This window comes from Phacochoerus africanus, chromosome 4 (genome assembly GCF_016906955.1).
Source record: "Phacochoerus africanus isolate WHEZ1 chromosome 4, ROS_Pafr_v1, whole genome shotgun sequence".
Classification (NCBI taxonomy): domain Eukaryota; kingdom Metazoa; phylum Chordata; class Mammalia; order Artiodactyla; family Suidae; genus Phacochoerus; species Phacochoerus africanus.
In genome coordinates this window covers 71868615-71894254 of record NC_062547.1, presented here as the reverse complement: position 1 = coordinate 71894254, position 25640 = coordinate 71868615, and the positions used below count along the sequence as shown (strand labels likewise).

The following is a 25640-nucleotide window of genomic DNA, read 5'->3' as shown; positions in this document are numbered from 1 at the left end:
CTGCTTGGCCCGCTCCACGAGACCTTCCAAGCATGGCAGGGGGCGGGGCTGCGGGGCGCCCTGAGGTGAATAATTTAAAGGGGCCGCGCCGGCGGCGCTGGGCGGAACGCTAGTGGAGTTGGCGCAGAGTGGACCCCGGCTGCAGCCCCTGGGTGAGTCCGGGTTTCCTTCGTCTCCCGCAGTGGCGTCCCTTCGGGGGTCGTTAGCGAGTCTTTGGCATTCCCAAGATCTGTCCACCGATTCGCAGTAGCCCTTGATGTTCTGACGCTCCCATCCCCCCAGCTCCCGGCAAGTGTTTTCGCATCGGTAGCCAGGTGCGCCCCACAGTAGAAGGGGACTAGACCCCCGCAAATTTTCCAGGTAATGTCTCAAGGGCCAAGTGACTCCCAAATTTCTATTAATACTCCAGAATCAGCCTCAGCCTCCCAGAAAACTCTCAGTAATATTACAGCATTCGTCGGTATCATGCTTGAATGACTCCAGAGACGTGCCCATTCAGGTTCCGGTCTTCCCAGTAATAGTCCTGTGGTCCTCAGAATCTTAGTAACTTTCCAGCGATCACGAGTAATTCCAGCGTCCCTGGTTACGTATCCCAGCAATGGCGCCAGCATCGCTCGCAGAATCTCAATGATGCTCTGCACCGTCAAAGACCCCGTAACTTTACTATTATGTGACAGTAAATCTCCAGCATCAACCAGTAACACTTTGAGAGCCCACCCAACTCCGAGCGTCCCACTATCCTTCCGAGCGCTTGACACTGCCCCACGACCCCTTGTGTGGCTGCTCACAGCAGCACTCCCGCTGTGCTCCAGCTCCCGTACTTCCCTGGAGCCAGGCATCTCCCCAACCCCAAGACTCGTCGGTCCTATTTTCCTGAGGGAGGGCATCCAGTCTTCGCAGGGGGCGCAGGGGTGTGGCCTAGGGCTCGGTGGGTCACGATTGATCAGTTCCGCAGAGGCTGGGGATGGGGCCACCTGCTGGAGGGAGCGGTGTCCTTCAAGGACCTGTTCACTGGCTGCGGACAGTGAGTGCCGAGCTGACTGCCCTTTGGCCCCTGGGTGGAGCTGGGTAAGTGTGGCATGAGGTCCGCCTAGTGCATAGGTAAGAGGAGCCTGGCTGTGAGCCGGGGACCTACCTTACTCCCTGGCTCGGGCCCTGAGATCAATTTGCCCCACCCCTGTGTTCCGCAGCGCCCTTCGAGCTGTCTGTCCCCCAGTTGGCAGCTACCCGGGCTGTAGTACAAAGGGGGCAGGGCTTGCAGCAGGGGAGAGGAGGGCCCAAAGTGAGGATTTGCACTGTTTCCTCCTGCTTTTTATTCCTCAGGACTTCAGATTACCAGACTTGACGCCCAGCCAGAGGCAACTGATGGAGGCCCCTCTGCAAACCGGAGTGGTAAGGTTGGAGTGCTGCGCTGCGGGAACTACACTTCCCGACGTGCTCAGCGCTTATCATCGCGGTCCCGCGATAACCAGACTGTCTGTTCAGGCGGAACTACGTTTCCCGGCGTGCACTGCGGGCCGCTGAGCCGCAAAAAGAGTTGAACCTCAGAGAAGGGAGCTGCTCTTGCCCATTTTGCAGATGGGGTCATCAAGGCCCGCATCGCCTGTGGTTTCGGGACCTGAACTGGCTCAGTGGAATGGGGTCTCGGGCGTCTCGGTCCCTGAGGAAGGCCCGGCGGGTCGGATATGCGATGCGCAGCCAGTGCCTTTCGTCCCTCAGGTGCTGGGCGTGATGATCGGGGCTGGAGTCGCGGTGCTGGTCACGGCCGTGCTCATCCTCCTGCTGGTGCGGAGGCTTCGAGTGCCGAGTGAGGACCCGGAGGGCCTTCTGGGGGTGCTCAGGGATGGGAAGCTGAAACGCCTGGGTCCCTGAGACTGTAGAGATAGGATTTGCTGGAGTTTTTGCGCCGTGTTCCCATCACTGGCTGGGCGGAGTATGCGTAGAGCTCAGAATGCCCCTCTCCGCACTTTTTCCTAGAAACCCCAGCCCCGGATGGCCCGCGGTATCGATTCCGGAAGAGAGACAAAGTACTTTTCTATGGCCGGAAGATTATGCGGAAGGTGAGTCTGGGACCCCCTGGGGCTCCCACTGGCCACACAGAGGTCCCGCCCTTTGTCTAGTTAATACTTCTTACTTAGCCCGCCGCCCTCCTTGATCTAGGGCCTCTGGATCCGCCCCACCCCCGCCCCGCCCCACCTTCCCTAGGGTCTGAATTGGCAGTTGACCCATCTCTCTCCCCCCCACCGCTTAACCCTCCCAGGTATCACAATCCACTTCTTCCCTGGTGGACGCCTCGGTCTCCACCGCTTCCCGGCCACGAATGAAGAAAAAACTTAAGATGCTCAACATCGCCAAGAAGTAAGGCTGTGCTGTGGGTACCTGGCGCTGGGGGCTAAATCCGGGGATTTTTGAATGGTCAGCCCACAACGAAAGGCATATCTCAGGCTGCTTTGAACCCCAGGGCCTGGTCTTAGGAGTCTTCTCACATCAGAGGGACTATTTCAGAGCTCTCCTGCACTAGACAGGCTGTCTCTGTCTCCTGAGGGCTCTCTGAGTGATGTTTCCCTGCCACAGTGGTATCTGTGAATTATTTAATCCCCAATAGCTATCTCGGATGTCTTGTCTTACACTTAGGGGTCAAATCTGGGGTCTTCCCACATGAGACAGTTTATTCCAGGGTGTCTCATTGGGGTCATCTCAGGTGTTTCTAGGACCTGCTGGATGAGCTGTCTCTAGTTTTTGTTTTCTCAGGTTGATCTCATCAGTCTCTCTCCATCAGAAAGCATCTATCTACGGCACCTCCTTTGGAGTTCTTCCTACACTGCAGAGGCTCTATTAGGGGTTTCTGTTCCTCAGGAGTTATCACAAGAATATTTTGGTGCTGGAGACAGAGGAAGGGTATCTTAGGATATGTCATCAGCAAAGGGCTACTTCAGGGTCTCTGAGAAAGGCTTTCCCAGTGATCCTTCTGAGTTGGGAGCTGGCTTTGGGGTCTCTTGACATCATAGGGTCTCTCTCTCTCTCTTTTTTTAAATTTTTTGGGGAGTATAATTGACTTACAAAGTTGTGTTGGTTTCAGGTGTACATCAAAGTAGATCAGTTGTATATATACATATACCCACTCATTTTCAGATGCTTCTTCTATATAGGTTATTACACAGTATTGAATAGTTGACCTTGTGCAGAACAGTAGGTCCTTGCATAGGGTCTCTTTGAAGGTCTGTCTCAAGTGTTTCTTCACACAAGGGGCTATTCCAAGGCTATCTATGATCAACAGGTGTGCTGTTCCAAGGTTTTCTATGATGAGTAGAAGGGCTATTTCTAGATATTCCATGATAGGTTGAGAGTCTCTCTACCTCCAATGGGGGGGGGGCAGCCTCAGTGTCTGTACAGCCTTGTGGACCTTCAGAGGGCTATCTCAGCTTTTCATGACCTGGGCAAGGGCTAGCCCAAGTATTCTTAATCGGAAGAATTCCCTGGTGGCCTCACAGTTAAGGATTCGATGTTGTCAGTGGTGTGGCTCAGAACAGGAACTTCTGAGTGCTGTGGGTGGGACCAAGAAGAAGAAGAAGGAGGAGCGTTCCTGTTGTGGCTTAGCAGTAACGAAACCTACTAGTATCCATGAGGATTCAGGTTTGATCCTTGGCCCTGCTCAGTGGGTTAAGGATCTGGCATTGCTGGGAGCTGTGGTGTATGTCTCAGATGTGGCTCAGATCCTGTGTTGCTGTGGCGAAGGCCAGCAGCTTCTGCTCTGATTTTACCCCTAGACTGGAAACTTCCATATGCCGCAGGTGCACCCCTAAAAAAAAAGGAGAAGAAGGGAAGGGAGAGGGAGAAGAGGAGAAAGAGTAGAGAAGGGAACTCTGTAATATGGAGTTTAACTCAGGGTTCCGCTCATACTAGAGGGTCTATCTTTTGAGTATCTTATGACAGTGGAAGGTCTGTCTCAGTAATAACTGTGGCTTGCAGGGAAGAGCTCTCCCAGGTCCATGATTAGCAGAGGGTGTGTATCTGAATTCTCCACATGTAATGAAGGTGATCTCAGGCTCTCTGTGACCATCAGAGGAGCTGTCTCAGGGCTGTCTGTGACTTGGGAAGAAAGGCTATCTCAGGGGTCTTTGTTTTTTCTTTTTTGGCTACCCCACAGCATATGGAGTTCCCAGGCCAGGGATCAGATCCGAGCTGTAGTTGCAACTGACGCTGCATCAACACCGGATCCTTAACCCACTTTGCTGGTTTGGGGATCCAACCTGCATCCCAGTGCTCCCCAGATACTGCTGATCCCATTGGGCCGCAGCAGGAACTCCTCAGCGATCTTTGCAATGAGCAGAAATGCTGTATCAGGTGTCTCCTGGTATAAGCTACCCTAGGAATCTGCCTACGTATGGAGGGTCATCAGGAGTCTATTCTGTGACTGCCGTAAAAGCTCGCTCTGGGGTCCCATGATGAACAGAGGTGCTTTTTCTGGGGTCTGCCTGTATCTTGGAAGCTATGTCAGGGGTCTGCCTCACTGGAGGGGCCATCTAAGGGGTCTGAGACTAGTGAAGGGTGATCTCACGGTTTTACAACAGGGGTCGGCAAGTTTTTTCTTTTTTTAATTAATTTATTAATTTATTTTTATTTATTTATTTTTGCTTTTTAGGGCCATACCTGTGGCATATGGAAGTTCCCAGGCTAGTGGTTAAATCGGAGCTTCAACTGGCAGCCTACACCATAGCCATAGCAATGCTGTGGGATCCAAGCTGTGTCTGCAACCTACACCACAGCTCACGGCAATGCCGGATCCTTAACCCACTGAGCGAGGCCAGGGATCAAACCTGCATCCTCATGGATACTAGTTGGGTTCCTTACTGCTGAGCCAGGATGGGAACTCCACATTTTCTCTTTATAGAGCCACAACTTGGGCTTAGCAGTCTACTTACGCTGCTGTCATAGCATTAAAGCGGCTACAGACAGGATGCAAAAGAACGAATGGAGCTGTGTGTCAATAAAACTTTATTTACTAAAGGAGGTGGCTGGCCCGATTTGGCCAGGGGGCCAGAGTTTGCTGGCCCCCGCTCTAGTAACCCTCAGGGGAAAGTCTCTGGGGGAGTCTCGGGTCTGCCTGAGCCCTCTTCCTGCTTCCCCTGACCCTTGCATCGCTCTCCTCCCACCAGGATCCTGCGCATCCAGAAAGAGGCGCCAACACTGCAGCGGAAGGAGCCCCCACCTGCGGTGCTGGAGGCTGACCTGACAGAGGGGGACCTGGCCAACTCCCACCTGCCCTCTGAGGTGCTCTACATGCTCAAGAATGTCCGGTCAGTGTCAAGGTGCAGGCAGCAGGGTGGGGCTGCCCGACCCTGGGCTGACCTGACCTCCTGCATCTCTCCGCATCCCCCTCCTACCCAACAGGGTGCTGGGCCACTTTGAGAAGCCGCTCTTCCTGGAGCTGTGCCGGCACATGGTCTTCCAGCGGCTCGGCCAGGGTGACTACGTCTTCCGGCCGGGCCAGCCTGATGCCAGCATCTACGTGGTGCAGGACGGGCTGCTGGAGCTCTGTCTGCCAGGACCTGTGAGTGGGCTCCCCCAGGGGCACCACAGGGTGCTGGGCCGCAGGTTGAGCAGTGAGGCAGTGGTCACTGGGGACAGGCACTGCTTTGGGTCAGCAGGGTTGGTAGTCTTCTGGGGTGTGCTGGCAGGAGTTGGGAGCAGATGCCCAAAGGTGTGTGGGGTGGTCCACACGGTTAGCGGTTATGGGTAATGGTGGATGTTGGTCGGAAGGTTCATTTGGGATTGAGGTGTCAGTGATTACTGGGCTGAGTGAGAATAAGGGCCTGTGGAGTTCCTGCTGTGGCACAATGGGATTGGTCATGTCTCTGCAGTGCCAGGACACAGGTTCGATCCCTGGCTAGTGGGTCAAAGGATTCAGTGTTCCTGCAACTGTGGCTTGGATCTGATCCCAGGCCTGGGAACTCCGTATGCTGCAGGGAGGCCAGAAAAGAAAAGAAAAGCAAAAAAGAATGAGGGCCAGTGGCGTGGTTGGAATGGAATTTGGGCTGGCAGGGCGGGCACAGCACTGGTCAGTCTCCCTCCTTCCCCCATGTGTCTCAGGATGGGAAGGAGTGTGTGGTGAAGGAGGTGGTTCCTGGAGACAGTGTTAACAGCCTCCTTAGCATCCTGGATGTCATCACCGTGAGTGACCAGTGCGGAGCGGGGTGGGGTAGCTGGGTAGGAGGACACAGCTGCTGGGCTGGGCTGGAAAGGATCATCCCAAGGGTCCCTGTCTCTGGTACCTTCCTAATGTTAATCCTACAAAGCACTGGTACTGGGAAGGGTTGGGGGAGCAGGGAGGGGGCTCAGCCCTTGACCTGGATCCTTCTCACGTCCCTCCTGCCCCCGACCCTGGCGTCCCCAGGGTCACCAGCACCCCCAGCGGACTGTGTCTGCCCGGGCGGCCCGAGACTCCACAGTGCTGCGCCTGCCGGTTGAAGCCTTCTCTGCAGTCTTCACCAAGTACCCTGAGAGCCTGGTGCGGGTGGTGCAGGTCAGCAGGCGGTCCACTTCCTTCCACTAACCGCCGCCTGCCTGTCACAAGCCCCTGTGGTCTGGGACCCAGCAACCAAGGGCACTCAGGCTGTGCTTATCGGCCCTGAGCAGCCAGCCCTCGCCGATGCCCCTGCACCTCCCGGGCTCTGCCTCTTCTCCCCAGGCGACTTCTGCCTGATTGTGGATTTCTCCCTGGCTCCTCTGGCCCCACCCAGCCCCTTACTGCTCCTGACCTTGACCTTCACTCCATCTTCTCCCCATCTTTGGCCCCACCCCCTTAGTGCTACTAGGTCCCACCTTGCTCCTGAGGCTCACCCTCTTTCCCCCCCCCCCCCCCCCCCGGCCGGCGCTGACCACGCCCCTGCAGATCATCATGGTCAGGCTGCAACGGGTCACTTTTCTGGCGCTTCACAACTACCTGGGTCTGACCAATGAGCTCTTCAGCCATGTGAGTTGCATGGAAGGGCAGCTAGGGCAGGAGGGGCTCGTGGCGCCTGCCCCCCTCCCCCCGCCGTGCATATGCCACAAGGATCCTCTCTGCCCCCAGGAGATCCAGCCCCTGCGCCTATTCCCCAGCCCGGGGCTCCCAGCCCGCACCAGCCCTGTGCGTGGCTCCAAGCGGGTGATCAGCACATCAGCTGCTGATGAGCCCAGGGAGACTCCTGGCCGGCCGCCTGACCCCACTGGGGCCCCACTGCCTGGACCTCCAGGTACCCATGATGACCGCTGCTTGGCTCTCAGGAACACTAGGCTGGCCCAGTCCACTCCCTCTGCCCCACAATCCTTTTCTCAGTTCCTCAGAGACTCCTACCTGACCTGCCCAGCCCCCCAGGGAGCCCTGAGCTAGGTACCCAGGTCTGACTCCTGTCTGCTCCTCCAGGACCCCTGGCCTCAGTCCCATGGGCCCATTGGAATCACTGTTCCTAGTCTCCAGGGACTCTGAGCTGACCCCTTCCCAGGATCCCCTCAGTTCCCTGCCCTGGTCCTAGCTCTAGACCTGGGGGCTCCAAGGGGCAGGACCCTGACCATGCTTCTCCCCCAGGGGAGCTGGTGAAGCCCACGTCCCTGGAAGCCCCCTCGGCCCCCTTGCTGAGTCGCTGCATCTCCATGCCAGTGGACATCTCAGGTTTGAGGCAGCAGGTGGAGGTGGGGGGGCCATCGAGCTTCTGGGTTGGACGCAGGCCTGCCAGTCTTGGCTTTTCTTTTTGTTGTTTTTTGTTTGTTTTTATTTTTTGGTTTTGGCTCTTTCTTTCTTTCTTTCTTTTTTTTTTTTTGCTTTTTTTAGGGCCTCCCCTGCAGCACATGGAAGTTCCCAAGCTAGGGGTCGAATTGGAGCGACAGCTGCTGGTGTAGACCACAGCCACAGCAACTCAGGATCTGAGCTGCATCTGTGACCTACACCACAGCTTACGGCAATGCCAGATCCCCAACCCACTGAGTGATACCAGGGATCAAAGCCACATCTTTACGGATACTAGTCAGATTCATTTCCATTGCACCACAGTGGGAACTCCTCATCTTGGCTTTTATTATTTGCAAAGTGGGAATATTGGCAGCACTTCCTCATGCGTTTTTTTGGGAGATACTCATTGAGATGGTGTCTTACCAACTGTGGTGAAGAGGGTTTTGAGGGAGAGAGAGCCGTAATCGATTAGCCATGTCTGCACAGCTGTTGCCTGGGGTCCAGTAGGTAGTGCTTGCTTAGACTCCAGCTATGGTCACTTTCATCTCTGTTGCATTTCTTGCTCCCTGCTCATTGCAGGCTTGCAGGGTGGCCCCCGCTCAGACTTTGACATGGCATATGAGCGTGGCCGGATCTCCATGTCCTTGCAGGAAGAGACCTCAGGGGTGATTCAGGCAGCCCCTGCTAGGGTAAGGCCCTGCCTTCTCCCCCACCCCAGCTCCCTCCTAGGACCATGGCCTGGCCAAAGGTGGGGGTACCCCCAGGAGGAAAGTGTGGTGGAAGCATGGAAGTCACAGGCCCTGCCCCATGCAGACCCCTACTCAGGAGCTGCGGGAGCAGCCGGCAGGTGCCTGCGAGTACAGCTACTGCGAGGATGAGTCAGCCACCGGCAGGTGCCCCTTCGGGCCCTACCAGGGCCGCCAGACAAGCAGCATCTTTGAGGCAGCAAAGCAGGAGCTGGCCAAGCTGATGCGGATTGAGGTGGGCAGCCAAGAGGGTCTGGGGGACAAGATGAAGAAGGGAGGCCTGGCTAGGCCAGTCTCGACAGCCCCCTTTTTTCCCCAGGACCCCGCCCTTCTCAATAGCCGAGTCTTGCTGCATCACGCCAAAGCTGGTACCATCATTGCCCGCCAGGGTGACCAGGTGAGGTTGACCCCTGACCTTGCTCTGACCTCTGACCCTTGCCTTTTCACCTTGTGTGTAGACCTCTCAGTTAATGATTTCCACCCCTGACCTTTGGATCCTATGACTCTGACCCTCAGCCCTTCCCCCCCCCCCCCCTGCCCCGCCATGTCCTCTGGACCTGCTGACTTTCACCTCCAAGCCCTGAACTTTTTACACTAAGACCTTCAGCCCAAGATGTCTCTTACCTGCCTGGCCTTCACTGCAACCTCTACTTCCTGACCTTTCAACTCTACAACATGACTCTGAAGCTCTAGTTCCCATCCTGGGTCCATACGGGGCTGGGCGCTCAGTAAACAGGTACAGATCAGACTCTGGACCTGGAGGTCGAGGTCCAGCCCCACGAGCTGGCTTCCAGTGCCTCCCCGTGACACGCAGGAGGTGGAGGGAACTGTACCCTGATCATCCCTCCCTTCCCCCTATTGGGAAACTGAGACCCATCGTGATGTCACAGGCCAGGAACACTGAGAAGGAGGGTTAAGGAGAGAGCCAGAGGAAATCTGCACTCTGTCCTTACTTCCTGTGTGACCTTGGGAGAATCTTCTAGAAACTTCTTATCTTCCTCACCAGTGAAATAGGGTCATAACAGTCACTATCTGTCAATATGGTGAGAATGAAAGAGGAAATACTCAGTACAAAGTTGCTAAGGCTTGCACAGGTGACCAGCTAGAGTAGGGTTGGAGCAATAGCTCGTGGGGGGTGGGAGGGTGACATTGGGGGTAACATGACTTAGGTGTTGAGACCGCAGCACCACCCCAGGCTCAGGGGAGGGAGGGCCCCAGCTGGGAGGGGAGGGGTGCTGGCCTCCTCCGTTAGCGAGCTGGGTTGTTTTTTCACTCGATCGGGTAACTCAGTTTTCCCCATAAGCTGCCCATTGCAGGGTGGGCGCCTTTCTGCAGAGGAATTTTGGTGCCAGCTTCTTGAGTTCAGCTGAGGAAGTGTGGTTACACCATGGCTCTCACAGAGGCTCCTGGGCCCCACTTATCTGGTAGCCTCTGCTGGGCTCCACCCACCCCAGCCCCAGCCCCAGCCCCAGCCCCAGCCTGCTGACACAGGCTTCAGGACTTCACTAGGGACAAAGCTGGTCTGCTCTGTCCTCCTCCAAAACTTTATACCAATTCGGTCCCCCCAGGAAAGATTTGATGGTATCAAGACATTTTTGATTGACATGAGAGGGAGCCACCAGCAGTTAGTAAGCAGAGACCAAGGATGCAAGAGGGCACAGGCCAGCCCCACCCCACCCCCCTGTGACAGAATTATCCAGCCCAAAATGTCAGTAGTGTCAAGGTTGAGAAACCCTACTTTACACAATCATTTCCCCAAGTGTATTTTGGGGAACACCCATATCAAAAGGGATCTGTGTGTTGGACTTGCCCTCTGTGGGCTAAGAATCTGACTGGTAGCCGTTGGATGCAGGTTCAGTCCCTGGCCTTGCTCAGTAGGTTAAGGATCCAGTGTTGCCGTGAGCTGTGGTGTAGGTTGCAGATGCAACCTGGGAACTTCCATATGCCACAGGTGCAGCCTGAAAAAAAAGGGGGGGATCTATGTGAAATAGGTTTGGGGAAATGGCTATTTTATCCCGTCTTGGATGCTCCCAGTGAACCTCATTAGTATATTCAAGGCTCTGAGAAGTCCTGTAGTTAAAAAAACATGCTCCACACACACACACACACACATGCACACATACAAACACAAAAGATTTAGGAGTTCCTGTTGTGGCTCAGTGGTTAACAAATCTGATTAGGAACCATGAGGCTGTGGGTTCAATCCCTGATCTTGCTCAGTGGGTTAAGGATCTGGTGTTGCTGTGAGCTGTGGTGTAGGTTGGCAGCTACAGCTCCGATTAGACCCCTAGCCTGGGAACCTCCATATGCTGTGGGTGCGGCCCTCAAAAGACCAAAAAAAAAAAAAAAAAAAAAGCTTCCCAATCCAAGGACAAATGGCATCCTCATGGATACTAGTCAGTTTCGTTACCACTAAGCCATGATGGAGACTCCTCAGTCCCTTATTTAAAAGGGTGGCACAGGAGTTCCCATGATGACACAGTGGAAACAAATCTGACTGGGAACCATGAGGTTGTGGGTTCGATCCCTGGCCTCACTCAGTGGGTTAAGGATCCAGCATTGCCGTGAGCTATGGTGTAGGTCGAGGATGCGGCTTAGATGTGAAGGCCAGCAGCAACAGCTCTGATTAGACCCCTAGCCTGGGAACCTCCATATGCCTCAGGTGTGGTCCTAAAAAGACAAAAAAAAAAAAAAAAACAAGGTGGTACAGAGAGTGTTAGCTGGGCAGGCTAACCAGAGGGTAGATGGTACCTGTTTACTGAGTGTTTGCTGATATCCCAGACCCTGTGCTGCCTGTTACAGAAGCCAGAAACACCAGCAGGGCCCCTCACCCTTAGGAAGCTCACAGTTCTGACAGGCATTACACTCAAAGGATTACACAAGTTATCGCTAAATCGTATGTGCCTAGTGCAACAAAGATGTTCTCAGCTCTGCAGAATCTGGTTAGTCTAGGCAGTGTCTTTGAGGAAGTGACCTCCAAGGAAGGAGGAAGGGTGGGGAGAAATTACTAGGTGTGAAAGGAAAAAAGAGCATTCTAGGCAGAGGCTACAGTTTGTGCAAATGTCCTGGGGTAGAGATATTCTATATCTAGGAAACAAAGGGAAGTCGACAGGGATAGAGTGGAACAAGGGAACTGAGAGCAAAGGGGATTTTGTGTGTGTGTGTGTGTGTGTGTGTGTGTGTGTTTGTGTGTATGATAGTTTTATTGAGATGTAATCTACACATTATCCAATTCACCCATTTAAAGAGTACAGTTTAGGAGTTCCCGTCATGGCTCAGTGAAAGTGAATCCAACTAGGAACCATGAGGTTGTGGTTCGATCCCTGGCCTTGCTCATTGGGTTAAAGGTCCAACGTTGCCGAGAGCTGTGGTATAGGTTGCAGGCGCTGCTCGGATCTGGCATTGCTGTGGCTGTGGCTGGCAGTTGTAGCTCTGATTCCACCCCTAGCCTGGGAACATCCATATGCCATGGTGTGGCCGTAAAAAGACAAAAAAAAAAAAAAAAAGTACAGTTCAGTGGTTTTTAATGTAATCAGAGTTGTGCAATCATCACCACTGTCAATTTTGGAACATCACTTTGAAAAGAAACCCCACACCCTTAAGCCATCAGTCTCCTACCATATAACTAGTCACAGCCCTAAGCAACTACTAATCTTATGCTTCTGTAGATTTGCCTGTTGTAAACACTTTATATCAGTAGAATCACACAATACATGGCCTTTTATGTCTGGGCTTCTTTCACTTAGTATGATGTTTTCAAGGTTCAGCCATGTTGTGTGTGTCGATGCCTCGTTCTATTATACTATCCCATCATATGAATGGGCCCCCTATTGTTTCTTGGTTCATCAGTGGATGGACATTGGGTTATTTCCACCTTTTGGCTAGCATGCATAATGTGGTGTACAGTTAGGTATGAATGTCTGTGTGGCATGTTTTCATTTCTGTTGGGTAGATACCTAGGCGTTGAGTTGCAGGGTCATACTGCAACTCTATTTTTAATTCTTTGAAGACTGTTTTAAATTCTTTTGCCAGACTGTTTCCCAGTGGCTGCACCATTTTACATCCCTGCCAGCAGTATATAAGGATTCCGATTTCTTATATCCTCTCTAACGTGCTTTTTTTTTTTTTTTTTAATCTTTTTGCCTTTTCTAGGGCCGCTCCCGTGGCATACGGAGGTTCCCAGGCTAGGGGTCCAATCAGAACTGTAGCCACCGGCTTACACCACAGCTCACAGCAACGCCGGATCCAAGCCATGTCTGCAACCTACACCACAGCTCATGGCAACGCTGGATTCTTAATCCACTGAGCGAGGCCAGGGATCAAACCCGCAACCTCATGGTTCCTAGGTGGATTCGTTAACCACTGAGCCATGGAAGGAACTCCCTCTAACACTTTTTGATTCTAGCACCCTAGTGGGTGTGATGTGGCATCTCATTGTGGTTGCGATTTGCATTTCCCTAATGATTCATGATGTTGAACATCTTTTCATGAGCTTACTCGTCATTCATATATTTCCTTTGGAGAAATGTCTATTGAGAGCCTTCACCCATTTTTTTTTTTTTTTTTTAATGGTTGCACTTGCGGCACATGGACATTCCCAGGCCAGGGATTGAATCCGAGCTGCATCTGAGAGCTACACAGTGCTGCCACAGCCATCCGAGCAGCTGCAGTTGGATTCTTAACCCATTGCACCACAGCAGGAACTCCCCTCCACCCATATTTTGAGTTACTTGTCTTTATTATTGAGTTGTAAGAATTCTTTGCATATTCTGGATACTAGACCCTTAGCAGATATATGATTTGCAAATAGTTTCTCTCAGACTGTGGGTTGTCCTTTCATTTCTTTTTTCTTTTGCTTTTTTGTTTTGTTTTGTTAGAGCCACACCCATGGCATGTGGAAGTTCCCAGGCCAGGGGTCGAACTGGAGCTACAGCTGCCGCCCTATGCCACAGCCACAGCAATGCAGGATCCAAGCTGCGTCTGCTACCTACACCACAGCTCACGGCGACACCAGATCCTCACTCAACCCACTAAGTGAGGCCAGGGATCGAACCCTCATCCTCATGGATTTTAGTTGGATTCATTAACCACTGAGCCACAACGGGAACTCTCTGGTTGTCCTTTCTTGATAGTATTCTTTGAAGATCAAAGGTTTTTAATTTTGGGAGTTCCCATCGTGGCTCAGTGGTTAACGAATCCCACTAGGAACCATGAGGTTTTGGGTTTGATCCCTGGCCTTGCTCAGTGGGTTAAGGATCTGGCGTTGCCATGAGCTGTGGTGTAGGTCTCACACACAGCTCGGATCCCACGTTGTTGTGGCTGTGGCCTAGGCTGGCAACAACAGCTCTGACTAGACCCCTAGCCTGGGAACCTCCATATGCTGTGGGAGCAGCCCTAGAAAAGGCAAAAAAAACAAAAAAAAAGTTTTTAATTTTGGAGTTCCCATCGTGGCGCAGCAGAAACGAATCCAACTAGGAACCACAAGGTTGCAGGTTCAATCCCTGGCCTCGCTCATTTGGTTAAGGATCTGGCGTTGCTGTGAGCTGTGTTGTAGATTGCAGACATGGCTTGGATCCTGCATTGCTGTGGCTGTGGTGTAGGCCAGAAGCTGTAGCTTTGATTGGACCCCTAGCCTGGGAATTTCCATATGCCCTAAAAAGAAAAAAAAAAAAAAAAAGAGAGAGAGAGAGAAAGTTTTTTAATTTTGATAAAGTTCAGTTTATCTACTTTTGTTACTTATGCTTTTAGTTCATATCCAAGAATCCACTGCCAAAATCAGGGTGACTAAGATTGACTCCTATAATTTCTTCTAAGTGTTTTACAGTTTACGCTCTCATATTCCTGTCTTTGATCCATTGAAATATGTTGTAAGATGAGGATCCAACCTTTTTCTTTTCCACGTGGCTATGCAGTAGCCAACAAAGCCACAAGCAAAGAGGATCTAAACTCGGTATGCTCCTATGTGGCTCAGGTTTGTTCCTCTTGCTGGCTCTGTTGAAAAGAATTCATGGGCCTTAATCTAGGCTGAGTTGGGTGATCCATTAGTAATGTCTGCTCTGGGTGCTGAATGGAAATATAGACACATGTGCTGCTCAGCTCAGTGTTACAGAAAGCCTTCACTCCCTCTAGCTTTTCCTTCCTTAACCTTTCCTATGGTGCGTACTGACCTGAGCTGTGAGTGCGGTGTTTCCCCTGTGCCCATCTCTGGCCCTTGCCCCACAGGATGTGAGCCTACATTTCGTGCTCTGGGGCTGCCTGCACGTCTACCAGCGCATGATCGACAAGGCCGAGGACGTGTGCTTGTTCGTTGCACAGCCTGGGGAACTGGTGGGGCAGCTGGCTGTGCTCACTGGTGAACCCCTTATCTTTACACTGCGAGCCCAGCGTGACTGCACCTTCCTGAGGATCTCCAAGTCTGACTTCTATGAGTACGACTGGGCCCAATGTTGGGGTGGGGGTGGCACTCAGAGGGCCCCCAGCCAATTCCATTCCACCCTCAGTGAAGCCATCTCTGAACACCCACACTTTTCCAGGGCAACTCTGAACCCTTCCTATCCCACCTCCAGGCCATCACCTGCCCTCTCCACTCCCTAAGGGTGGTTCCAGGGCGCCCCCGGCCCATTCCCCTGTGCCCTTCACCTATAGGATCATGCGTGCACAGCCCAGTGTGGTGCTGAGCGCTGCTCACACTGTGGCTGCGAGGATGTCACCCTTCGTGCGCCAGATGGACTTCGCCATCGACTGGACGGCAGTGGAGGCAGGACGCGCTCTGTACAGGTACAGCCCGGCCCGCACATCTCACCTCAAGCCCAAGCCAATGATAGCCCCTACTCTCTCTGACCCGCCCCCATCCCAGGCAGGGAGACCGTTCTGACTGCACCTACATCGTGCTCAATGGTCGGCTTCGTAGTGTCATCCAGCGTGGCAGCGGCAAGAAGGAGCTGGTGGGCGAGTATGGCCGCGGGGATCTCATAGGAGTGGTGAGCGCCCTCCCCAACCCACTGGCCTCTAACCTCTCCCAGCCTCGTTTCCCCTCAACCCCAACATACACTTCATCCTGGGTAACCTGATGGAGTGGTGAACATGCCCTCCCCCACCTCTGACCTCAAGCAATCCACTTTCCCCAGCTCCTTTCCGTGGGCCGGGGGAATGGGGACATCCTTATCAGGGTGGTGAGTCCCATCTGACTCAATCTCCAGACCTCTCTCCATCAGAAGTGGGGACCCCTGCCTGGTGGGGATCCCTGTCCTCTCCCTTTCTCTGGAGCCCCGAAATGGGTAGCGAGGCTTGGCTCACTCCACCCCCGAGTGGGGTGGAGGACTCGGTACCACATCCTCTCTGTAGCCATGATTGGCCTCCCCTTTATCTCTCAGCCTCTTGGCTCAAGCAGTCGTGGTCATGCATGTGGTCCCTTAGGTGGAAGCACTAACAAGGCAGCCACGCGCCACGACGGTGCACGCAGTGCGTGACACGGAGTTGGCCAAACTCCCCGAGGGCACTCTGGGCCACATCAAACGTCGATACCCACAGGTGCAGCTAGCAGGGTTACAGGCTGTTCTCCTAATGGGGCGGGACAGATGGGAGTGGGGGCGGGGCCGCTGAGGAGGCAGGGCCAAACAGGTGGGGAGGGTTTCGGGTGTGGGTGGAGCCCTAGGGAGGAGGTGAGGCCTCCAAGTGAGGGCGGGGCTTTTGGGATGGGGCCCAGGTAACGGGGACCCAGGCGCCCTGATAGAGGAAGAAGTGGCAACCGCAGAGTTGCTCCCCCAGTCTCACTGGGCTACTGGCCTCCCACATCACAGGTCGTGACTCGCCTTATCCACCTTTTGAGCCAGAAAATTCTGGGGAATTTGCAGCAGCTGCAAGGACCCTTTCCAGGTGAGAGCCTCTCGGGCCCCAAGGAATGCTGGGAGATGTAGTCCAATGCCCAGAACATGCCTGGAGAGGGAGCCATGAAACCCAAGGCATGCTGGGAAATGGAGTCCAGTGTGTAAATCGCTGTAGGTGGGGCTTGAAGCAAGAAGTGGGAATCCGAGTTCCGGCATATTGGGGCATGGACTTCCGATTCTTGGGCATGTGGAGAAACGGAGTTCTGGACCCAAGGTCTGCTTGTTAATGGAATATAAAGCATCGTTCGTGCTGAGACGCCAAGTCTTTAGGGACAAGCTTGGTTTTGGGTGTCAGGGCTTGCTGGGGGATGGAGCCCACTTACTGGGAAGGGGAGTCCTAAAGTGTGCTGGAAAATGTAGTATATGGGTTGGTGGTTGGGGGGGCGCAGGGCATGTTGGGAAGTGGCTTCATAGTTTACCGGTATGGTGGGAGATGTGGTTCCCCATCCTAGGGCAGGCAGGTAGGTGTGGGTCCCTTCTCAGGGCATGCTGGGAGATGTAGTTTTTATCAGCTAGGATACACTGGGAAATGGAGTTAGATTCAAGGTGTGCAGAAATACAGGCCGGAGTTTCTACGTTATGGTGGCTTGACCCTGGACCAGACCAGCAATCCCTACTCTCCTTTTTCCCTCAGGGGCCTCTGCCCTATCAGCCCTGACACCTGGGTCCCCCCCGGGGTGGGTTGAGGGTAAGCCTTAGCCAAGAACTTCCTCCATGCCCAGGGTCTTTCCCAACAGACTTCCCTTAGTCCCACACCATGCATACAAATACCTGTTCACTCCCACCCAGCTGCCAGGGCCACCCTGGGTGTGATTCCAGGGCAGCTATGGGGGCAGGGATTTTAGGATGGCAGACCCTGAAGAATCTCATTATTGATGCTTTGCAAAAGAGGAAGTTTTTGGTGAGCACTTGGTATGTGCTTGCACTATGCTGGGCACAGGGGTGGGAGAGGGCACAAGACAGACAAGGCCCCCTAGAGGGGTTGACAACTTGAAAGGCAAGACAGTTTTTAAAATACAAAGAAAGAGTGCAGTGTCAGATAAGGTACTGGGAAGGAAACAAAAGATGGTCTTGATGGAATGTGACTAGCGGAGGGAGGGAGGCTTTTCTGAGGACAGTGGGCTGAGACTTGGTAAATGAGATGGGGTCAGACACATGAAAGGTTTGGTGGTGTTGAAACACTTCAAGGAGGAGCATGAGCAAGGAATGGGGGCAGGGGCAGGTCATGTGGGGGCTGGGGGCCGTGGAAAGGCATTTGAAGTTATTCAGACTGTTACGGAAAGAGTTGGAGGTGAAGAGGCAGTGAGAGGTCCAGTCAAGAGATGGGGGTCAATGGCTTGATTTAAGGAGTAAATGGAGGAGTTCCCATTGTGGCCCAGTGGGTAACAAATCTGACTAGGAACCATGAGGTTGCAGGTTCGATCTCTGGCCTTGCTCAGTGGGTTAAGGATCTGGCATTGCCGTGAGCTGTGGTGTAGGTCACAGATGCGGCTCGGATCCAGTGTTGCTGAGGCTGTGGCTGTGGCGTAGGCCGGCGGCAATAGCTCCAATTAGACCCCTAGCCTGGGAACCTCCATATGCTGTGGGAGTGGCCCTAGAGCAGGCAAAAAGGAAAAAAAAAAAAAAGAGTAAATGGAGAAGCAGAAAAGTAATGGGTGGGTCAGAAACATTTATATCTGTGTATTTGTGTTTGAGTTCCTTTAGTGGACAGAGGCACCAAAGCCAGAATGGGCTAGGGGCTTGGGTCAATCCACTTAGGCAGAAATAGAGTTGTGTAATGGGTCTCATCAAGGAGACTGGGCCAGAACTGAAGGTTAGTTAGCCAGGTATTATCAAGGACAGTGGTTGAGGCTGTGGGCTTAGGTTTGGGGCCATGACCTTCGCTATGGCATCACTAAGCCTTGGCTGAGGGACAGGGGCAGGGATTTCTGAGAAGACCGAAGGGAGTCAACCTTTCCAGACAGAGGAGGGCACAGCAAATATCATCCTTTGGGGTTTCAACAGGCTCGGGACTTGGTGTCCCCCCTCACTCGGAGCTCACCAACCCAGCCAGCAACCTGGCAACGGTGGCAGTGTTGCCTGTGTGTGCCGAGGTGCCCATGGTGGCCTTCATGCTGGAGCTGCAGCATGCTCTACAAGCCATCGGTCAGTTGTGGGACGGGGAATGGGCAAGTGCAGGCCTCTGGTCTATGTGGGGCAAGGTGCATTTGGCTGGGGGCATTGGCCAATGAGTGGAGACCCCTGGGTGGGTCGGAAGTGGGGACAGGGAGTTGGAACAGGGCCATGGGAATGGAGTGGACGGTATCTCTTATGAGACAGTCTCAAGACTCTGTTGACCTGGGTTCCTAAACTGGCTTCCTCACCCACCCTCAGGCCCTACACTCCTCCTCAACAGTGACATCATCCGGGCGCGCCTGGGGGCTTCTGCGCTGGACAGGTGTGTATTGGGGCTGCAGGAGATTGGGGGAGGTTGGGGAGAAAGGGATAAGCTTGCAGCCTAGGATTCTTTCAGATCTCATTTGAGTTCTAGGCTATGAAACAAGAAGCATGGGTCCCTATTCTTTTGGTCACTGGGGAGACATTGGAGTGAATACGCCTCTGGAGGGCACAGACATGTGGGAGCTTGGATGTCCAAGCCCCCTCTCCCCACAGCAAAGGAGCTACATGGTATCTGGGGGCATGGGATTCCTGACCAGCCCAGGGATGATGCTCCCCGACCCCCACCCTAGCATCCAAGAATTCCGGCTGTCAGGATGGCTGGCCCAGCAGGAGGACACACACCGCATCGTGCTCTACCAGACGGACACATCGCTGACGCCCTGGACCGTGCGTTGCTTGCGCCAGGCCGACTGCATCCTCATCGTGGGCCTGGGTGACCAGGAACCCACACTCGGCCAGGTCTGGACACCCATGTGCAATGACCCCATCTCTAGGATCCCGCCACCCGCGCGCCCCACCCCTACCCCCCAGTACCTGTGTGAGGCCACTTGCACCCTCACTGGTGGGTCTAGATGACCCAAACTCAGCCAGGTGTGGGGGTTGGGAAGAAACCACCTGTGATAGTAGCTTCTTTCCTCCCCGCCCCCCACAGCTGGAGCAGATGCTGGAGAATACGGCCGTGCGCGCCCTCAAGCAGCTGGTCCTGCTGCACCGTGAGGAAGGCCCGGGCCCCACGCGCACAGTGGAGTGGCTCAACATGCGCAGCTGGTGCTCAGGGCACCTGCATCTGCGCTGTCCGCGCCGCCTTTTCTCGCGCCGCAGCCCTGCCAAGCTGGTGAGCTTCCTGGGGACGGTTGGCTCTGGGGACCTTTCAGGAGCGTGACTACTGGAGGGGCGTGGCTTAGGGACAGACCACAGGGCCTGGGGCAACGTCCTGGAAGTGCACACACCGCCTCCTACACCCCCATCCTCCTGAGCCACGCGTCTCTCCCCCGACACCAGCATGAGCTCTACGAGAAGGTTTTCTCGAGGCGTGCGGACCGGCACAGCGACTTCTCTCGCCTGGCGCGGGTGCTCACAGGCAACACCATCGCCCTTGTGCTGGGCGGGGGCGGAGCCAGGTGAGAGGTGGGGTCAATGCTGGCAGGGGCGGGGCTAGAGTGCCTGAGGGCTTATTCAATGGGTGGGATCCCACAGGGGCCCGGCTGACACCATGTTCCTTGCTGGTTGGAGTTATGGGAGATGGGGGGTTAGAGAATCCCCATCAGGTCACTGAGTCTCCTTTACCTTGCAGGGGCTGCTCACATATTGGGGTGCTGAAGGCATTGGAGGAGGCGGGGGTCCCTGTCGACCTGGTGGGCGGCACGTCCATCGGCTCTTTCATCGGGGCCCTGTATGCGGAGGAGCGGAGTGCGAGCCGCACTAAGCAGCGTGCCCGGGAGTGGGCCAAGGTGTGTGTTGTAGAAAGGGGTTCCCCCACCCTAGGAGCATCCTGCCCCCGGGGTTGGGGGGGGAGCTTCTGGGCTTCTCCTGACCCTTCATGACTTAGAATCTGTGACCGCCACCTGGATCCATAGAGAGAGATACTTCCAGGACCTTGAATGACCCCCTGTGATCTCCTGGCAAGTGACCTTAGCCCCTAGTTCCCAGCTAGAGCAATCAGAACCCTGAGGGACTACCTAGTCAGTGACCCCAAGTGACTCCTCTTTGATCCCGACTGGCACCTCGCCCCTAGAGCATGACTTCGGTGCTGGAGCCCATGCTGGACCTCACCTACCCCGTCACCTCCATGTTCACGGGGTCAGCCTTCAACCGCAGTGTCCACCGGGTCTTCCAGGACAAGCAAATCGAGGTGCACCCTCCCCTCACGCCCGCCCTTCCACCGCCCCTCCCCGCAGGAGTCCCCACTCCTCCTGGACTTTGGTCCCTATCCCCGTAGGATCTGTGGCTGCCATACTTCAACGTCACCACGGACATCACCTCCTCAGCCATGCGTGTCCACAAAGATGGTGGGTGCCCCCAGCCGGCCCCACGGCAACTACTGTGGCCACGTAGGGAGTGGGTGCAGGGAGGGCAGCCGAGCGTCGGGGACATTGTTAACATGAGTGACCATCCATCCTGGCCTGATTGCTGAGCACTAACCGTCACCCACTAATGCCCCAGAGGCCCCAGGTATGTCTGTCCTTGGGGGTGGGGGGCCAGGAGGCTTGTTGGGTGCCTCATCCCCTCACACCGTCCCCGCAGGCTGCGTGTGGCGCTACGTCCGGGCCAGTGCCTCCTACTGCCCCTACCTGCCCCCATTCTGCGACCCCAGGGACGGGCACCTGCTGGTGGACGGGTGCTATGTCAACAACGTGCCAGGTCAGCGAGCCCACAGGGCTGGCCAGGCCTCCCAGTGTGTCTGAGTGTGCCTGTGCGTGTCTGTGTCTGTGTGTCCCGCTGGGCAGGCTCCTTGTGGCGATACGTGCGTGCCAGCATGACCCTCTCAGGCTACCTGCCGCCACTGTGCGACCCCAAGGACGGGCACCTCCTCATGGACGGCGGCTACATCAACAACCTGCCAGGCAAGTAGCCGCCCGCTCATTCTCTTGCACAGACACATGGCGGACTCATGGCAGATACGCGGGTGCACGGGTGAAAGTCACACTACGTGCTATATTAGACACACACGCAAACACACATGGGGCAGGAAATGTGCAGCCAGCCTCGATCACCCTGAGCCATGCACGCCAGGTACATGTGCTCACACACACATTCCCTCAGATGCTCACATGGCAGGTGTGGCACTCACACATGTGCACACAGATGAACAGAGGTGTTGATGAGACAAGGGCACAGGTCCTTCCACTCCAGACTATCTGCATGGGCCCTGCACACCCCCTCAAACACACCTGCGTGGGCACACCCAGATGGGTGGGCCACCTCCACCACCAGCTTTTTTTTTTTTTTGTCTTTTTGCTATTTCTTGGGCTGCTCCCGCGGCATATGGAGGTTCCCAGGCTGGGGGTCAAATCAGAGCTGTAGCCGCCGGCCTACGCCAGAGCCACAGCAATGCTGCATCCAAGCCGCATCTGCAACCTACACCACAGCTCACGGCAACGCCAGATCGTTAACCCACTGAGCAAGGGTAGGGATCGAACCCGCAACCTCATGGTTCCTAGTCGGATTCGTTAACCACTGCGCCACACGGGAACTCCCACCACCAGCTTTCTTTCACACATCTGAAGCATGTGGATAAGAGGCAGCAGGGTTTGCAACTTAAAATTCCACACATCCTGGGAGTTCCCTGGTGGTCTAGTGGTTAAGGAGCTGGTGTTTTACTGCTGGGACTCAAGTCACTGCTGTGATGTGGGCTTGATCCCTGGCCTAGGAACTTCTGCATGCTGCAGGCGAGGCCAAAAAAAAAAAAAAAATCATACCCAGAAGCATGCAAACACAAGTAGACACCTTTGCCAGCTACACAGATGCTTGAGTTCCCACATGCCAAGGGATCAGCAAACAACACCCCACACACCAAATCTGGCCCCCTGCCTGATTTTGTAAATAAAGTTCCATTGGCACAAAGCCACAGCTGACCGTGGCTGTGTCTGTGCAGCAGAGTTGAATAGTTGCAACTTGCAAAGCCAAAGTTCTTTTTCCTCTAGCCCTTTACAATTTGCCAAACTCCTGCACAGGTGTTCCATACAGATATACACACTCACACGACCCCATGGGTGTGAGCAGGTGTGCATGAACTCACAGGTGGACCGGTACACTTGGACACACAGGAAAGCATACAGAGACGTTGATCCAGGTACATGTGGACTAAAAGGAACACAGGCCTGGGTGTGTGTACAGAGGCAAAGCACACCCAGAAGTGGATGTGTTCACAGATGCATAGACAGGAGATGCACATGCCTGATAGGGGTGCGTACAGCACACACGCACGCGCACGCACACACACACACACACACACACACCTGTGAGGGATACAGGCTGTCTGATGGAAACTCAGGTCTTTTAGGCACCCTCAGTGGGGCACACGGACCCACGGCCACAGCACCCTCCTCACTGGGCCATCCCCTCACCCTTCACCCCATCCGTCCTGCTCGCCTGCATCTCCAATGAGCTCTTTGCTCTCTGGCCTTTGTCTCAGTCTTGAGGTCCTTCCTTCCAGATGCCCTTTCCTTCCGCATCTCTGGCCCCTGACTGCTTTCTCTCCCACAAAGCTCTGTTGCTCTCCCCATAGCTCTGTCACCTGGTGTCTTTGTTCTCACTGTCACTTTCCTCACACCTCAGTCTCCCAGCATCTCTGACCCTCTGCTTGTTTCTGTGAGTCTGATCCCTTCATCTCTGTTTCCTGGTGTCCTTCCTCTGGCTCTCTGTGTCACTCTTCTTCCACATCTCTGTCCCCCACGTATCTGATCTCCTGTCTCTTTCCCCGGCAACTTTGTCCCTCTGCCTCCATTTTCTCCATCCCTCTGGTCCTGGTTCCCCAGACCACCAAGCTCCAATACCCGACCCCACCTCCTTCACATCACTGGCATCTATGTCTCTGCCCTTTGCATGCCAGTGTGTCCTTTGCATGGTTTTTTTTTTGTTTTTTGGTTTTTTTTTGGCGTGACCCTCTGCATGATGGCATTTGTGGGTCTGGGTTGAACTTCCCCATCCCAGTCCTGGTTGGGAACGGCTCACTGATCCCCCGGCCCCACAGCGGACATTGCCCGCAGCATGGGTGCCAAGACAGTCATCGCCATTGATGTGGGGAGCCAGGATGAAACAGACCTCAGCACCTACGGGGACAGCCTGTCTGGCTGGTGGCTGCTGTGGAAGCGGCTGAACCCCTGGGCAGACAAGATCAAGGTTCCAGACATGGCTGAGATCCAGTCTCGTCTGGCCTATGTGTCCTGCGTGCGGCAGCTGGAGGTTGTGAAGTCCAGCTCCTATTGCGAGTACCTGCGCCCACCCATTGACTGCTTCAAGACCATGGACTTCGGGAAGTTCGACCAGATCTATGTGAGCGGTTGGGAGCTACTTGGTGCCAGTGTAGTGGGCCAGCAGAGCTTTACTGCTGAAAGCCCAGAGCAACATGAGGGGAAGGATTCTAGGGCTCCACTTGGGATCCATGGGGAATAGAATGGTAATCAATTAGTGATGTCTGCAGTGAGTGTGGCAAGGGGAGGTTGCTGTGCATGTGCCATGTATGAACTAAGTTTCTTATTATGTGCCAGCTGCACTGCCTGAAGCACTATGTAGAGGTTTCTAATGCCATTTGTGTGTTGGTGGGAATGAGAACCGTGATCAACTAGTGATGTCTGCCACAAGTCTGGAATACATTGAATGGAGCAGTGTGTAGTATACCACTGACCCAGGAAAACGTGTCATAGTGCCAACTGAAAAGGATCATAGCTGCTACCAGAGCCCTGAGTAAAAATGTCTGGTGCCCTTTCTGGGCTCATTGGGAAGGCATGCCATGGCAGATTCGTGATGCCTGTTATAGGCATTGGAGGTGGTGATATCTACATGTATACTGCATATTTGCAGACTTTGAAATAAGCTTGTGCACAGCCGTCTTATATCACTTAGTACTTGGCACACTGCATGGGCCTGAGTGGGAAAGAATGTGCAAAGAGCGATTGGTAATGTCTGGCAGGGGCACAGGACAGGGCACTTGGGGTGAGTGTGCTACATACAGGCTGACTCTGAAATCGGTTTAGCTTCAAATGCCAGCTGCTCCAGAGCATCAACCTTTTGAGGGGCCAGGGAAAGGGCAGGCAGGGTGGGAATAAGCAGCAAGTAAGAGGCAGAGAAGAACATCAGGGAGGTTGCAGACATGGCCCCAGCCTCCTTGTTTCCCCCAGGATGTGGGCTACCAATACGGGAAGGCAGTCTTTGGGGGCTGGAGCCGCGGCGACATCATTGAAAAGATGCTCACGGACCAGCGATCTGCTGACCTTAATGAGAGCCGCCGTGCAGATGTAAGCCTGTGACCTCCTCTTCCAGCGGGCCGCTCTGGGTCTCTCCTTCAGGTGACCCCAGGCCTCCCCTGGTTTTGCTGAGCCCCTTAGACCAGAGGGCTCTCACCCAGGGTCTTTGAGACCCCAGGACACCACCAGCCCCCACCCCTCAGGCCCCTGAGGACTTCCCCCCCACCCCCAGAGCCTCACCCACGCCCCCTGCAGGTACTCACCTTCCCCAGCTCCGGCTTCACCGACTTGGCTGAGATCGTGTCCCGGATCGAGCCCCCCACCAGCTATGTTTCTGATGGCTGTGCTGATGGTGAGGGGCCGAGGGTACCCCTGAGTGGGGAGAAGTCAGACCAGCCAAGCCTTCTTTGCCTCACCCACTGCTGCTGCCATTCCAGGGGAGGAGTCTGACTGCCTGACAGAGTACGAGGAGGATGCAGGACCTGATTGCTCACGGGATGAAGGCGGCTCTCCCGAGGGTGCGAGCCCCAGCACTGCCTCCGAGATGGTGAGAGTGGGTGGCCTGGGGCCCCCCGTGGGGTGGGGAGACTAGGCTGACATGTGGCAGTGTCCTGGGCTGTGTGACACGTGATGGGGGGCACTCCTGTCCCTGCAGGAGGAGGAGAAGTCGATTTTGCGGCACCGGCGCTGTCTGCCGCAGGACCCCCCCAGCTCAGCTGCAGATGCCTGAGGACCTCGGTGGGTGGGAGGGGCTGGGGCTGAACCAGGGGTGGGTCCTGTGGAGGTGGCTCACTCACCCTCTGCCTGCTGCTATGCCTGTGACACCCCTTCTGGGTCCCCTTTGGCCCCCCTAGCCCCCAGGGCCCACACACTGAACTTCCCTGTCCCCCAAGGGAGGGTCGTGTTGCACTGATGACCTTGGTCAGTCACTCCAATAAACCTTCCCCTCTCGGAA

The 25640-nt window shown here is 54.7% G+C and overlaps 1 protein-coding gene across 8 annotated transcripts; it reads left to right on the top strand.

Annotated features, from left to right (window-relative positions):
* The first annotated feature begins 68 nt into the window (after positions 1–68).
* On the top strand, positions 69–25640 carry PNPLA6 (patatin like phospholipase domain containing 6). 8 transcript variants are annotated; one of them, XM_047777175.1, is made up of 34 exons: positions 69–152; positions 1324–1392; positions 1720–1807; positions 1978–2060; positions 2261–2358; positions 5157–5297; positions 5392–5551; positions 6091–6171; positions 6395–6523; positions 6893–6973; positions 7073–7235; positions 7568–7651; positions 8288–8397; positions 8522–8689; positions 8774–8851; positions 14677–14882; positions 15100–15231; positions 15311–15434; positions 15871–15984; positions 16254–16329; positions 18345–18485; positions 18714–18777; positions 19070–19238; positions 19432–19614; positions 19782–19900; positions 20074–20230; positions 20515–20631; positions 20719–20788; positions 21227–21343; positions 23473–23774; positions 24620–24736; positions 24941–25037; positions 25123–25232; positions 25341–25640. In XM_047777175.1, exons 2-34 carry the CDS (start codon positions 1366–1368, stop codon positions 25413–25415), a joined length of 3981 nt encoding a protein of 1326 aa, XP_047633131.1. In that variant the 5' UTR covers positions 69–152; positions 1324–1365; the 3' UTR covers positions 25416–25640. The 8 variants fall into 8 exon arrangements, with proteins under 8 accessions (XP_047633131.1, XP_047633130.1, XP_047633132.1 ...); XM_047777174.1 differs by lacking the exon at positions 69–152 and adding an exon at positions 201–654; XM_047777176.1 differs by lacking the exon at positions 69–152 and adding an exon at positions 722–1068.

Excerpts from the sequence above, each read along its gene's own strand:
- PNPLA6 (XM_047777173.1), top strand. The coding sequence starts at position 1,579 with ATGGGGTCATCAAGGCCCGCATCGCCTGTGGTTTCGGGACCTGAACTG. Across the intron at positions 2,061-2,260 it reads GCCGGAAGATTATGCGGAAG|GTATCACAATCCACTTCTTC; the intron begins GTGAGTCTGGGA and ends TAACCCTCCCAG. Across the intron at positions 5,552-6,090 it reads AGCTCTGTCTGCCAGGACCT|GATGGGAAGGAGTGTGTGGT; the intron begins GTGAGTGGGCTC and ends CATGTGTCTCAG.